This window comes from Platichthys flesus, chromosome 14, assembly GCF_949316205.1.
Source record: "Platichthys flesus chromosome 14, fPlaFle2.1, whole genome shotgun sequence".
NCBI lineage: Eukaryota > Metazoa > Chordata > Actinopteri > Pleuronectiformes > Pleuronectidae > Platichthys > Platichthys flesus.
Window position 1 is genome coordinate 12,296,683 of NC_084958.1, and position 16,077 is coordinate 12,312,759.

A 16,077-nucleotide genomic window follows, 5' to 3' on the forward strand; every position below is an offset into this window, starting at 1 on the left:
GAGGCCTGTGAGGTTGTCGTCGGCTGGGGCACTTATCTATAGACTTGATCTCCAGAAGTCTTTCCTAATCATCTCATGAACCTGCCTTTCCTGTTTCCATCGCACTTGCGAGCAGCCTTACATTCCTTAACAGCCACATTAGCTTCATCTATGTGCTCAAAGGGGTATACATTGTCCTCTCAGTAGTTGTTGGGACATGCCTAATGGAAACATTTTTTAACCTCTTAACATGCTGATCTAATTTACTCCACAAGTGAATTCCCTTACATGTTCATATGAGCATCATTAAAAAAAAATATATATCATCCTGATGACAGTGAATGTTATATTACCTCAAATAAATGGAAACATGTTTAAAATCAGTAATTTTTTATTATTTCTTAAGGAGCTAGGAAAAAGTAAACCAAATAAATTTTAACATAAGTTTGTACAATGCAATTAAGATCTGGAAGCAGAGAAGTTATGCAATACGTAGAGAGGTACAAGATAGAAAATGGTCTTGTGTGTTCCAGGGTCTCGTGAGCAGGGAGATGATCCTGATTACAATGGATTCAGAGTCATCTGTAGGCTGGATTAAAGTTGTAAAAATTGGAGGCAAGGACGCTGGCTCCAATGTGGCAAATTCTGTTTGCATTATCTCAGCACTGCCATAACACTCAAACATAACCTTACAATGTTGACACGGATATAAAATAAGCAAAATACAGATGGTAATTACAGATGAATTAAGCAACAACACCATGCTTCGTCAGCTAAGGTACGAAATGAACAGAGAGGTTAAGGGGAGGCATGCTGTTAAACAGGAAGAGGGAAAAAAAATACAAAGCTAAAACTAACTCTTTATCTGTGGAAACCACAATTTACAGAGTGATTTTTAACATCAGTCAAAAAAAATAACTTAAAGTAAATACAAAATAAATTCAAACCTTTAACTACAGGGGTGATGTACTGAACATTTTACAACTCAGTTGTTTTTGCTTGTGATAAATGTATTCTGGAAGGAAACTCTTGGGTATGATTATAACCATTCAAGTGTCAAAGGTCGGGTCAGTTTGACCCACATCATGGCAGAAAGAACAGAGTCCTCGTGTTTATCAGCACGCTCACTGCTGACATAACCTCTTACTTTTATTATATCTGCCCGCTGTGCAGGACAGAGGTACCCAGAGGGGAAGCCCTTCAAGTATTTGTTTTTCCTTATTTGCCTCAATCAAATCAAAAATTATTTCTGCACCATAACCAAACAACCTCAAGATAAACAACAGGAAATAAGAAAACTAAAACAACAAAGAGTGAGTAAGGAAGGATCTTTTTTTTTTCCAATTTGAGAAATTGTAATTGGTTAACAGTCCGCCAGGGGATGCTGTTGACCTTATTATTGGAGCTGAGAATCTAATGGAGTAATAGAAGAGTATTATTTCCATGTGTTTGCAGTCTGAGATAGGGACGAGCGAGAGGGGATCATGTCCAGCAGGTACTCCCTCTGACGAGCGTCCACAGTAGCCGACGTCTTGTGCCCGGTCAGGCTTGGGTTCACGTAAGCCATAGTCACTCCTGAGAACATGCAACAGAGTGGCGGGTCAGGGTGTGAGACTTGCAGCATGTTGTCAGTTTATATCTTTGAGAATAAAGTGAAAAAAGCAGTGTGATATAGTGCAGCACCTGATGATTTAGACACCCATGTCCCCACAGCACACAGACAGACAAAAGGAGACATGAGAGAATTTCTACTCGGAGGAAGAGGAGAGACACCCAGGAACAAATACACCACCAGACTGAGGGACTATATTAGGAAGATGAGACCAACTGCAGAGGGGGAACTGGAGAGTGGGATTGCCTTGTCCAAAAACATTTCCTCCTGCATGTTTCTTTACCTTATGTTTTTTGCTATAATGTGTGTGTGTGTGTGATTATTCGAGAAAATTGGAATTTAAGGAAGTGTAAGGATTGCTTTGGGACCGGACAGGAATTTGAAAGAGAGCAGATGTCAGGCGCCACAGTTGGGCGGGTATGTGCGTCTACCTGTGTTGCTGTTGCTCTGCTTCTTCCATGCAGTGGATGAGGCACTGCCTCCGCTGATAATCCTGCCGCCGACGATTCCACTGCTGCTCACCTTTGAACTCTGGACAGAACGGTGGGAAACTTGGGCGTGCTTACCTGGCCGGGTGACCAAGGCTGCCGCCGCCACCGCACTCTGCAGCTGGGAGGAGGAGGAGAAGGAATGGGGGAGGCCCCTCATGCCCATTGATGAGACACTGTGGGACAGCTGGCCCTGGGAACTCTGAGGGGGGGAGAAGTTCAGAGACACACAGACAGGTTTTGACTAATGCACCTTTTCCACTGGACAAAAACACAAAGACATCTGGCTTTTGTCGTTGATTGACAACGATTAACGCTGATTGTTTTTCTTCATAATGATCAAAATGCAACCCCAGCTAGACAGAAGGTTTCTGATGTGTCTGTGACATCTAACCTGACCCACCAGGGGTGAAAACATGAATGCAAATTCCTCTACTGGCTATGAGAAAGTAGTCAATTGACTTTTAAACAGGTTAACCCACATCAATCAAAACCTGTGATACCTACTAATTGAAGTGTTTAGTGAGTTATTGATGGCACAAAGGTGACTTCCAAAAAGAAAAAACAGATTCCAACCTTGATGGCGTGATGGTGGAGGATGTTGGCTGCTCGGCTGGCCTGGTGGTGGTGCTGGAGGGAGGACGCTCTGGCATGAGCCTGCTTCAGTTGCTGAGACATCAGCTGCTCTGCCTTCAGTGATGAAGAGGATGAGGAGCCACCATGTGACCCTGACGACGTCTGCTGGAAAATTCGCTGCTCTATTTCCTGCTCCTGTTGCAGCGCTTTGACAAACGCAGCTTTCAGCCGACTGGTATGCTCTGCTTTAAGAGCCTTTTTCTGATTGGACGACATGCAGTCCTCACAGAGCACTTTAGTCTTGTCGTGCCTCCAGCGGCAGGTGAAGTCAGTGTTGCACTGAGTGCAGATGAGGGGGTCTTTGCTAATGGCCTTGGACAGTGCTACACCTGTCTTCCCTGAATGGAGACAGACAGGAAAGTCACAGACAATGATCCTAGTTTATCATTTTTAAGTCTAAAACTTAGATTAAAACCAGTGGATACAACTTTAATATGCTGAAAATCTAGAAGCTGGAATTTTCATTTGACAGATTGATTTGTAGGCTTATCTTTTTATCTGAACATGTAAGAAAAATCTGTCAAAACAGTAAACCAACCCACCTCTGTGTATGGTATCCAGCAGATTCTGGACCACCTCCTCAAGTCCCACCAGGTAGATGAACTCATTATTGGCTGCTGAAGGCAGGAAGTTGAACTCTGGGGCAGGGGGCTTGGGTGGGGGGATCTCCAGGAGGGTCTTCTCCAGTTGCTTTCTCAGGGCGAGTTTAGCTGCAGCTTGGCGGCTGGCTGGAGAGTCGTTGACTCCAGACAAGCCGCTGCTTCCTGAGGAGGAGCCCTTCAAACTGGATTGTGAGACCTTTGAAGACAGACGGACAGAAGAGAAGACATCTGGTTTAATAATCCAGTCAAAATCATAATGTGTTTGAATTGTTTGAGCAGTAAAGAAGTGACCAAAGTCCCAGTGTGAACAATAACTGATCATTAACTCAAAGCTTTTGTGACAGCTCATCTACAAAAATACTATCAATTGTAAGTGTATACAAATATATAAAATCCAGGCTCGTTTATGATTATTATAGCTAACATTCATGTCTATGTTTTTACAGTTTGGCTTTTAAAATAAATAGCAGTTTATTTTCACAGTGTCACCTTCACATTTCTTGCATTAGTTCATCCTAAAAAAGAAACTGGAAGTGTTTTAGCTGCGATAGTGGATATTCATTAAACAAGATATTATTTAATATAGTTGTGTGCCATCAACGAAAGTTGTGCTTAACCTGTCAAAGCTAAAAGATAGACATGAATCAACTGGTAACCGAGTGGAAGTTATATTTCTCATTATATCGGATCTAAAGAGATATCTATCCCATAAAAGGATCTGAAGGTTTGAAATCCTTTTATATACTGCCCTCTTGTGGCTGCAGTAGGCTGTTGTCTCTGTGAGTTCTCTTGACTACAGATGCTTCTCACTATTGATGACATGATAAAGTGGGCCTCCCTTTAAAGATTCTTAACACTTTCAAAATATGTTAACAATACATAATTTGGTTTTGATGTTTTTTTAATTAATTTCTAATTCTTGAAAGTTCACTTCCTAGTGCTCCCTTGTTTCCCATGAACCTCTCCCACCAACAGTGCCTCCTCAGTGATTGTGCACTGAAGGTCTCAAGTCTTAATATCTAACTAGTGTAAGTCACACACTAGACCACGACTCATTTCCAAATGAATTGTGATGCCACAAAATTGGAGTTTTAAACTCACGCTTGAGGTGTGAACAGAATATTTGTTTTCTTTCAGCAGATACATTTAAAACAGATCTTTACTGTTAAACACATTCATCCCTGTAATATATTATACTAGTTATTCTAGACTGAATGGCAGCACATGCGGTATACATTCTCTTGATTTGAACTTGGAAGCACCAGGGAGACACTGACCATCATGTTAGCATTATTTCCAACTCTGAGGAGGCCTGACTGCATCATTCCTCTCTGGCCCTGGGCTGTAGGGGCCGAGTTCCTGGGGCCCAGAAGCAGAGGAGGGGGTCCTGAGCCCGAGCCTCCGGAGGCAGCCAGCTGCTGCTGCTGCTGCTGGTGCTGGCGGAGAGCCTGGATCTGCTGTGGAGATACAGAGATGGTCTAACCAGGACAATGCGAGGGACGACATGGAGGGACATCACACACACAAAAGGTGGTGGTGGACGAGGGAATACCAATGCCCAGACAATGAGATTTAATAAAATAAAAAAAAAGTGTTTTAAATGAATAAAATTAGAATGCTAAAATTATAGGAAGATAACAATTACCATGGTAATAACCGCATTTAAATTCCCCCAATGACTCACCTGCGCCCCTCTGACCAGAGGCGGCATGATGATCTGGGAGCCATGTTTGGACGAATTCTGCTGCCCTCCTCTTACCAATGGCGGAGGGATGACCGTGCCTGAACTCCTGCCCGTCAAAATCTGGTGAGAGAATAGCACCATCAGTTTTAAGTAGGAGGGGGATCCATACTGCCAGCCGAGTTCATACAGTAGGTGATATTTCCACACTAACCTGCTGGGAGCCTTTACTGCTTGCAATGGTCCCTCGAATAAGAGGAGGAGGAGCAGAGGAGCCAGACAGACTAGACGGCTGGAAAAAGAAGATATTAAACAACGAACAGAAAAATAGATTTAAGAGGAAGACCTATGTTGTAAGGATGTCCAACTCTTTGCGTGACCCTGTGCTGCTGTGAGTAATGACTATTGGTTACCTTCTGGAGAGTGTCCCTCTGTATTTGGCTCTGTCGGAGTTTCTTCAGCAAAACCAACTTGGCCTCCTCCAGCCTCAGCTCTTCCTTCAGCTGCTTGATGATTCGCTCCCTCTCCGCGGGACTGCACTTCTACACGCAACAGATAATAACATCCCAGTTACACCATCCGCTTTACAAAAGACAAAGAAACCTCTCCACCAACTGAAATGTAAAATGTCCTCTGGACCTAGTTTCCACCAACAATCATGCATTATAAGGGACATTTTCAGCAGCTCTGGGCATCTCTGACATAAATCTGAGGTAAAAAAGTCCCTTCTTCACACTATGTCCCAGTTTCCTGTGTCAAGATCTTACTAGACTAACTGTTCATACATATATGCGCCTCTGACAACAGATCAGGATTCAGTTTTACAACCATTATATACACAAATATTTGGTCAAGACTTTAATGTATTGAAATATATTTTAAAAACACATGTTTTGTGTGGTCACAGTGAGCTTGACTCATCACCAAGATCTAATCGCTTCATCATCAAGACAATTGTGCCAAATTTAAGGAAAATCCCCAAAGGTGTTTCTGAGATATCTACTTCGCAAGAAAAGGTCAGACCTAACAGAAGAACAATCGCAAAACATGAAACTTCTTGCAAAGGCTTTCAAAGACATGGAAGCATAAAAAAATCTTGATGTTCAAACTCAAGGTTGTGATTAAAGCCTAAACATAGGAATCAATCTCAACAGAACAGCAGTACGAATTGTACAACTTGTAGCTTAATATTTCTTTGTCTCACCATGAGAAAGTCGGTGTCCAGCTCCTTAATGTGGCTCAGGCCGTTCCTCGGAGGACTCGGGGAGTCATTATCTGACAGGATGATTACATCATCATCTTCAGGGGACGGAGGGCGTTTCTCCCTTTTTATAGTGCTGGACATGAGGGAGACAATGACAATTTAACATGCAAGCACTAATACTTTAAACCATTATATTATTATATTTTTGCAGCAGCATCTCTCCATCAAATTACCACATCATAGGGGTCTTGCACATTATTTTATACACAATCTTTTTTTTTTTATTAAGACGTTTCAAATAAAGACACTTGGGGTCCCCATGAAAATCTAAAATAAATGTTTGGGTTTAAAACATTGTTTAGCTGCTAAGCATGAGCTGAAGAGGTCAACAATATTTCAAGACTGTTTTAGGCACGTTGAAGAAGGACTCCTTAACTGGCTCAAATATTATATTATATTATAAATGTCTGATTTCACTGAGGTCTGCTCATCAACTATTATCATAATTTATGACCACGGCTTGATTTGCTCAACAAGGATCTAGCAATTCCAGACTCTCCTCGTAGATTCTCCACACGTCGATGCTACTAACTAACAACAGATCTGTTCTAAATGCCACAGAGGGGCAAGGTGGGACTCAAAGCAGCAGTCAAAGGAATTTATTTCACAGGGAAAAGGCTGTTTGAAACCACAAACAGCATATCGTGACAATGTATAATAGAGAATCACCTGTACAGGACGAACGTCATCATACAAAGCACGCTACAGAAATTCAGAGAAAGGGGGAAGGTCGGAGGCCATTTGGATCGACCGTCACTGTGGTTTACAAAATCATGTTTTCTGATGATTATTTTGCACTTAATTCCACAAACATCTCTAGCCTTGGCTGCACGGCGATGACTTCACGTCGCAGGCTTTTTATGTGAGAGCAAGATGACCTAAATTCCTTAACTAGTGTCACTCACCAACTGAGGACCATCAGTAATGCTCCCATAAAAAACAAGGATGGCCTCGTCGCTTCACAGATTATTGGTTTCTATGAGCCATAAAGAGCCGTTAAAGTCAACGCATGACGACGTGAGGTCTGTCTCTTTGCCTGCGTGTGTTAGTCCCTCCTCAGGGCTTAGCGCCATCATCACTTCCTGTGGATTAATCACTTCTCTTCCAAAGAAGTCACATGACCCCAAAGTCATCATCACGTGACACACTCACTTTCACCCCCCTTCCCCCATTCCCTCCTCCCCTGGCTGCTCCTTCCACTGTGGAAACCATGGCAACAACCGGCTGGAACCGGTTTGTGACACACGGCTTCATTTTGTGTGCGGGGAGTTTTTTAGGGTTCAGGTGGTTAGTGGGGGGAAAATGGAGGTAGAGTCAAGGAGTAAGTTAGGCATGACCTCTGACCACAACAACACCACCCACAACCCCCCCCCCCCCCAAACACTGAGTTTAAACAACATCCCTCTCATAAAGTAACTTTAAACATATTTAAGTCTTTTTAGATTCTATTTTCTCTGTTTTTGTAATTTCCCATGTGTTTTTTCTGAAGATTAGAAATTTAGAAAAGGAGCTTGAGTCTTTCAAAGAAACTTCCTGCACATTCACAGCATTACTTCTTCTGACAGTTACTTTCTCGAGTTTGTTTCAGCTGAGTTGAGTTTACTGTGAACCGTTCCTCACCCCTTTGACGTGCTCATATCCACAGGCTGCTCCCCCATCTGAACTTCAACTTTAATGGTGGCCTTCACCTCGCCCGCAGCCAGCAGGCCACCTGATGCCTTTGGCTCTGTCGGTCGAGTCCGGTTCCTCGTATCTATAGCTGGCTCCGTCCTGCTGGCTCTATCATTGCAGTCAGTCTGATTGTCCACGCTGGGTTCCGCCGCCTCCTGGGTCTGGGTTGTCTCCCCATCATCTTTAATCGGCTTGGAGGCAAATGGTAAAACTAAAGGCAAAGGCAAGCTGCTCGGCTCTTGCTCTTGCCCGTCCTCTGATCCGGTGCTAGTCCGGCTCTGACCATCCTGCACCATGAGAGGGTCAGGTTTTGGTTTAGTTTCAGCCTGTGCTGTGGGTTCAGATGGGTCCAGTTTAGGCTTTTTGATGTCATTTTCAGCATCAGAGGATTCTAAAGACTGGGGGTCAGTATCCTTATCCAGCGCCCTCTTCTGGCTGCGCGTCTGGCGCACGGCCTCTTCAGACATCCCCTGCAGAAAGAGGAAGAAATAACTGTGTTATCTTGACTGTTATTCAAAGGGGATCAAAGTTACCGATCAAATTCCACAGGCTACAGAAATACTACAGAAAGTCTCTTGGCCAGACAAAATGATATCAGTGCTCGATGTAAAAAAACAAACATTATTCCATTCAAATGTTGATTGTCGGACAAACTGGAGAGTAACAGTAGTTGTTTTTCATGATGTTTTAACACAGAAAACCAACACAATCTGAACTGCGATCTATCTCTTCAGTTTTTAAATTTACCTTCAAGAATATCCCGACCAAAACCAGCATAAGGTATTTTCTATTTGCACCTTTAAAACCAAATATTGACACCTTTTTTGGCACCGGCTCCTGATCTGCTATGTCCCATCACACATGAAACCCTGTTCAGCACAGCCATTTAGCAGTATCACTGGAAAAACTTTGTTTGATTATTGCTTACATTTTTTTTCAAATTTCTATTGCATTATGTGTACCACACAAACCAATATGAAAAGCATATTGGTTTAAATAGGTATATTTTCTTTCAAAAACATCTACATATCTACACCTAAGAGTGTAAAATATGAATCAAGATGTGGCTGTTTGGGTGGAGCTTCAGACATCAGGCCATACTCATCTCTTTGCATATTTTTGACACATGCCCTCAGGTTGAATGCGCCTGAATGACATGTTAGCCTCGCTTACGCACAACTTTTTACCCTGAGGTTCTACAATGTCACTGATCAAGAAGTATTATTTAGGAAGCTCAAAGTGCAAATCACTCTAGTCTCAGAGGCTGAGTCGGGTTGTTTCCAAACAATTACAGCTATTTGTTTGTTTCCGTTTGATCTAAGTCATGTCGATGTCATTTCAAATCAATCAAAGTGACGTTGTGTGACTCCAGCAGGATTGCCCGGGTCAGATATGTTCACAACAACAGGAGAATCTCCGGAGCTTTCATGTGAGGGGCTCCGTCTGGGTAGAACATGCAAGAAGCAGGACAAGGACTTATAAATTCCAACTGCTGCAGCACTTTCATGTTTTTGTTTACAGCACATTGACACCGGCGTTAGCCCTTTTCGCCTAAAGCTCTGGAGTCTTGTCTTTTCAAGTGGACATCTTCATCTGTGTCCTCTACATGTTTTTCATCCTGAGAGATTTGTTCTCAGCTTATCTGTCAGATGCTAGAAACAAATAAAAAATGTGCAGGTGTCTTAAAGACCCATCACAGTATAACATCATCAGACCACCAACCCCTACTACAGAGCTGTTAATATATATATATATTAAAATAATAAATATCATATTTATATAATTAATAATACTCTATTGTTATCCATATTCTTGAAAGTGCACCTCCTGAGCAAAAATTACATTGAGCCAGCTGCGGAGAACAAACGATCACCAGACTAAACACGTTGAATTAGTGAGGTAAAATGACCCATATGTTGATTCAAGTACAATTTCAAAACATCCAATTATCCAAATTTCAATGGAAACCACTCAGTGTGCAGTGCAAATGAAAAGAAAAAAATCTGTGGATCACCTGATTGTAACAACGAGTTCTTTTGAAAGATGGTAAAAAAAAACAAAAAATTGCTGCAGTGAGACATCAAATAGCTGCAACAACATGACACCGTTATCAAATCAGAGTTAAACAGGGACTTTGGAGAATATCTCAAATTAACTGGAGCATGATTTCTGTTACAATATTCATAACGACCAGGAGTCCTTTACTAACGCTAGGAGTACTTTACTTATTTATGTTTGACAGTGAAACATTTTAAATTTACTTCAAAGACTTAATCTTGTGTATAACCTCCCCCTCCCCCGGGGCTTGCACCAAGAAGAACCAGATACATTAACATCTGATGTCTCCGGGAAAACAAATCCAGTCCTACCAGATGATGACGTCTGGAAGCAGTGGATAGAGCAGCTTGTGTATCAGACAGATAAGCATTGCACACTTCTCCCAGGTAGACAAACATTCATGCAGTAGCTGCTCTGAATTCTAAGCATCAGGTCAGACATGAAGGAACCAGAGAGACGATGGACCACATGGGTCGATATAAGTTTACGTTTAAGGTTTAGCTAAAGGCCAACCACTTTGTTCTCTGTAAATCTCTGATGCACTTTCCACATCAGTAGGTCAAGAACCATTTATGTATAATAGACACCACACCCTATATATACCAATTTTCATTCGGTCTGAGTGAAATGATTGGTCATGTTTTTGGCAGTCCTGTGAAGGCCATAGACACTGGCGGTTTTTTACCAAGAACTTTATTTATTCAGGTCCATCACAATGTGGAGAGAACTTTAACAAATAAGATTAAAAAAATGGTAAATGGATTTGTATTTATATAGCGCTTTTCTAGTCTTGATGACGACTCAAAGCGCTTTTACATTACAGTTTCAAATTCACCCATTCACACACACATTCATACAGTGCATCTACTTGCAGCACTTTTGTTATTGTATGGGGGGCCATTCAGGGTTCAGCATCTTGCCCAAGGACATTTTGGCATGCAGATGGTTCAGACTGGAGATCGAACCGCCGACCTTCAGGTTGGAGGACGACCACTCTACCCCTCAGCCACAGCCGCCCCTTAAAAAAAAGTGCTCACAACTTACCAACTCTAACTTTAAGTTCAATGAAAAGGTCAAAACCACGATGCTACAATATTATTTACATACTCATTGAAATAACTTCAATCATTATCAACTGTGTTAAAGGTGAACACATGCTGTCTCACATGGTACAGGAAGTGACCGTTGGTCAAAGTTCACAGACTCTCTAACAGAAAGCACAAATGAAATTCAGAGTACACTAACATGGTTGCTGTACAGTATGTACACTGATCAACCACAAGACAACAAAGTCCTGTTCTGAATCATACATGTATGTTTGTTACAGAGACCAGGTCCAGTCCTGCCAACTGAGGCCTTCAGGTTGCCCAGCACCGCACTGCAGGAAGCTATGATTTTTTGCCGATGGGGACGACCACAATTAACCCTTGATACCTAGGCTACGTCTGGACACACACTGTACACACTCCAACCTCCTCCCCTTCCTGTTCTCGGAACGCTTATGGTAGCGAGCATAAAGCACGCTCAGTGTGTCCACGATGTACCTATCACAATGTACAGTGTGTGCAGTCACAACGCAGCATGCAGAGCAATCATCTGATGGTAGAGCTGTCGAAGTTTTCTTTTAATACTCTGACATCACTGAGACACGCATGACATGACCCTTCCCAGGATTCACTGGGACACACAAAGCACTTTTCCTGCAAACCGGTTTAAACCGGTTGGCTAGTGTGTGTGTGCGTGTGTGTGTGAGAGAGAAGCTGAAGCTAGTTTAACCCTTCAGGTGCTGGAGAAGAGCGTCCTCTGTGTGTGTGTGAGGGGGGTGGGGTGTAATGGTCATCAATTCTGGTGCATGTATCTATGAAATGATGCTGGTGGAAGAAGTTGGACACGGGGAACGCCATCCCGCAACCCCCCCTCCCACTAAACTTACACGTACACTGACCCTATCTTTGTAGCAAGGGATCTGAATGGCCGCCGGGTTTCGCGTTTCATCTCCATGGCAGTTTACACACATTTCCCTCATCCCCACACACACACATTGAATGGACCCTCAACTCAGCTGACGAAATAACATCACATGCAACTTGCGTGAAGTCTCTAACAGCAGCTAAAACTGAAATGAAAACTCTACTTTACCGGTACGACATGTCACACATATTCACGATACACGCGGTTGACATACTAGTCAACCTTTACTAACTCACTAACTGTTAACTATCTGGACGAGGGTGACCGGAAACTGTCAATTTCATTATAACACAATTTCTGTGAGTAGGCAGGTGAGATGAACGTTTTTAAGGGTATGACTATCAACATAATCAAAAATACTCCTACGAGGTCATCAAACATGACACAAGGAGAAATATTAGCAATGATTGAACTTTCTTTCATGTTTGTACAGTGAATACATGTGTACTCGCTGCATATTACCTGGTGCTGTTGTTAACAGACACATTTATGGTCACATATATGTTGTGTTGTTAATAACTGTCAAGTCACAGCAAGAGCACTAGTCCATACTAAGTAAATGAATATTTAAATAAAAGACCAATTTACATTGAAGAACTTAGTTCATCATACGTGAAAGGCAAACAATGGAAAATGATCTCCTGCCGTTTCTTGTCTGAAGTGTAACACAGCAATGCATAGACTGCAAACTGCAAAATAACTTCACTGAATACAGATAATTTATCAATAAACTATATCTCTTTTTGCCATAGTCTTGCCACCCTTGCGCTGGTGTGCTCATTACTCAGACTACCATTACAAACACCACCTCAATCTTTATCATATCACCATGAAATGTTCATAACTAAGTTAATACCTTATAAACATGTAAGGCTTCTTAATCTACAGAGTTCCAAATAACACACTTAAAGCAGATAGGCCGTGTACTTTAATGTGTGATAAGCCATGAGAGTATGAAATTGAGTTACTCCATGTCTCGCTTGTCGTCTTTGGTGAACGTCGTCACAGGAGCAATTATCGTGGAATCTGATCTAATCACACCATCACATCTTCCTCTAGTTAACATTTGCTGTGTAATTAAATCATAGTGATCACTGCCACGTTATCAAAGTGCACTGTGCCAACCTTCAGCTCATGGCAAGTTTGGCTACTACTTTAAACTGGCATCAGGGTTCTCCGTTCGACCGAATTTACACTTCATTTGCACCTGTCTAGTTTTCTGCTCAGTGTCATCTTTTCCTGCCCCAAGGTGCTTATTCCTCCTGTCACTCATGAATCATGTCAATCTTTGTCAATCTTCAGCCGCTCAGTCGTCGGTGTTCACTCTAAACCATCGATGATGTCTGGCTGCAGTATGTGTTCAGCATTTTATTTATCCACCGACAGACCTTTACCCTGTGGAAACGCATTCCTACACCACAGAAGAGTTTCAAACTGTGCAGCCACACACACACACAGCACCTTGTAAAATGGCTGCACCAGCAAAAAATATTCATATCAATTATCTGGCTGCATCTGTCTCAATATCAAGTGATAGTGACCATGGCCTCTGAGCACTAACATGAAACAATCCACTTTTGCATGGTTACACATAAAAAATATTTAATCTGACTGGGTGTAATTTACCAAATGAGCGCAGGAGCTGGTCATAGCCAAAACTAATATTTGTGGGTTACTAGCTTGCTCAATTAAATAGCCTATTAACAACTCAGTGTTTTATGCAGCAGCCAACACCATTGTCTCAACGAAGCAGGCAGAACAAAGGCAATTAAATAACAAATGGCTCCCTATATATCTGATGAAGTCACAGAGCCTTGACCAAACAGCTGCCCTGTGACCCCTGCAGTCATGTGCAGCAGCTTAAAACATGGCCAGCGGACGACCCTTTCCAGAACAGTGGCTGATTGCGCAACTACTCTGGATCAGTCTTGTGTGCGCAACACTGTGCAACAGTCCTCTCTGGAAAACCAGGCTGAACCCTCTGACTCACTCAAGTCTTGTTATTCTAATACCACAAATCCAGTCAGTCTGGGATGGAGAGGAACAACCGCTGCCTCATGCCATGGAGGTACAACTTCTGCACCGTCTGTCACGACAGGTAGTTCAGCAATCCCAGGGTCAGAGCATTGCATTCAGCTCCCTCCACTGAAGGCAACCTGTATATCGTTCACAATGACAGTTTGTAAACAATGTACCCATGCACTGGTGTGTTAACATGGAAAAAACACTTTACAAGGCCTCTGTTCTCATGAACAACTGAGTGTTCATTCTAGAACTCCACAAAGAGGCAATAAAGTCTCCTAAAAGCCGACCACTTCACTGCCATGCCATCCACGGTCTACCAAAAGGCTTTCAAGTGCCTCTGTTGTGTTGCGTTTCCCTGGCCTGGCTTCAGTACCATTTATACAATAGTTGCCACTAAGAACATTAAATCCATTAGGGAATTCATTTATTTTAATTAAGGAATTTATCAGCAGCAATCTCAACGAATGACAACGATTAACTGATTTCAGATTCACGAGACTCCCCAAGAAGTTGTTATTCTGGACGGTGGAAAAAACTAATAATTAATAGTTAATCCCAAAAATAAACAATTGAAGATTCAGGAATAATGTTAATATTAAGTGACATCATGCATGCTTGAAAACATACATGTATGTCATTAGTCTTATAAGCACATTGAATAACTATTATTCTCTAACAGCAGGGTAGACATAATGCAAAAGATGTTAAATAATAATAATAATGTCTAATACTGTCACTAAATCTGAAAAAAATCTCTAAAAGTTACCAGCATCTCTGAGCGCCTGCAAGTAGCCTTGTCCACATTTGATCATTCATAATAAAAGTTTTTAAATCCATCGATGCCCGTCCACTTCTACAGCTCGTGGAGGAATGTGTATACACTGGTTTGAGGACAGAGATCCAGCCACAGCTTTGTCCCGAAGCGCAGGAAAGTGTATGTGTGTGAGTGTGTGTATGTGTGTTCAGCTTTAAGAGGAGGAAGACTACGGTTGTCACAGAGAGAAGTAGGAAGATTAGCTACCAGATAGCAGAACCAACACTGGTGCCACCGCCACGGGGGCTTAAAGCTGGCAGCAGCGTCCACCATTACCCCTGCACCACCCAGTACACTGTCCACAAACACCGTCAGCCCTTTAAAAAAACCAAACCCAGCCCACACGACATGTGCAAGCAGCCGGCTTTTTTTTTTATTATTGACGCCGCCTCAGTGGAGGTGAGCTTGTTTTTAGTTAGCGGGTACTAGCATTAGCTTACATCGCAACAACCAAAAAACACGAAGCTCGGAAACCAGCGGTTCGTGTCTGACCCACAGCAGCCGACGGGAGGGTCAACAATTAAGTAGGAAAAGTCCTCCGAGCCGGGCGGCTCCACGCCAATATGCCCTCCCCCCCACCCACCCCCCTCGACAACAACCAGAACCGAGCCCGATTCGGTGACCTGGCTGCCTGCGCCCCGCTGCGGGACGAGCAGCGGCAGCAGCAGCAGCCCCGGAAGGGGGGACACAAAGTTTCATCCCGCCGCTCAAAGTGAGGCTGTGTGGGGCTCAGTGGGACTGTTTACCTGGGTGCCCCCCTCCCCGGGGAAAAAGCTCCGAGTCGGAACTCGTATATTTCATCGACCGGCCCCACGGACGAAGCTGAGCCGTCGGCGGTGTAACGTTTTAATCCTCACCTCGTTCCACGACTTCCACCGCTACCACACCACGTCCCGGCTCATATTTACAAACTGCCACGCTCCACCAAACCCGAAATAAAACCCATTCGGGCTCAGCAGCCCCCTCCCCTCCTACCCAGCGCTCAACCTTTGGCTCTGCGGAGAAGTGTTACTTTTCAACAGCCCATCAGCTTCTTTATCGTCACAGATAGGTGGAGGAAAACCTGGCTCCTCTCGACGCGTCCGAATAAAAGGCTCCCCTCGATCCACTCTCTACAAAACTTCGGCTTCACCTCTGTCAACTTACTCGGTCGCTTTGTGTCCCGATCGTCGCCGATGGTCGACCCGGGGAGGTTTAGTCTGCAGTTAACCTCGGTAAATCGTTGCTTTTTTGAAAGCCAGGGGATATCCTCTTTTTTTCGGCCCTCCCCGCTGCC

The 16,077-nt window shown here is 43.2% G+C and overlaps 1 protein-coding gene across 5 annotated transcripts; it reads right to left on the minus strand.

The window, feature by feature from the left end:
- Positions 1 to 352: 352 nt before the first annotated feature.
- LOC133968451 (transcriptional repressor p66 alpha-like) lies at positions 353 to 16,077 on the minus strand. Of its 5 annotated transcripts, none has more exons than XM_062404502.1 (11): positions 15,948 to 16,077; positions 7,883 to 8,403; positions 6,203 to 6,335; positions 5,412 to 5,540; positions 5,213 to 5,290; positions 5,002 to 5,121; positions 4,595 to 4,771; positions 3,258 to 3,513; positions 2,656 to 3,053; positions 2,023 to 2,281; positions 353 to 1,554 (listed from the first exon to the last, which is right to left on the minus strand). In XM_062404502.1, the coding sequence occupies exons 2-11, from the start codon at positions 8,398 to 8,400 to the stop codon at positions 1,415 to 1,417; spliced, it is 2,208 nt and encodes a 735-aa protein (XP_062260486.1). In that variant the 5' UTR covers positions 8,401 to 8,403; positions 15,948 to 16,077; the 3' UTR covers positions 353 to 1,414. The 5 variants fall into 5 exon arrangements, with proteins under 5 accessions (XP_062260486.1, XP_062260487.1, XP_062260483.1 ...); XM_062404503.1 differs by having other exon boundaries at positions 2,158 to 2,281; positions 4,595 to 4,774; XM_062404499.1 differs by having other exon boundaries at positions 4,595 to 4,774.

Coding starts and splice junctions, on each gene's coding strand:
- LOC133968451 (XM_062404499.1), bottom strand. CDS start 8,400: ATGTCTGAAGAGGCCGTGCGCCAGACGCGCAGCCAGAAGAGGGCGCTG. Junction 5,122..5,212: donor GCAGTAAAGGCTCCCAGCAG/GTTAGTGTGGAA, acceptor TTCTCTCACCAG/ATTTTGACGGGCAGGAGTTC. Junction 2,282..2,655: donor TCCACCATCACGCCATCAAG/GTTGGAATCTGT, acceptor TCCCCCCCTCAG/AGTTCCCAGGGCCAGCTGTC.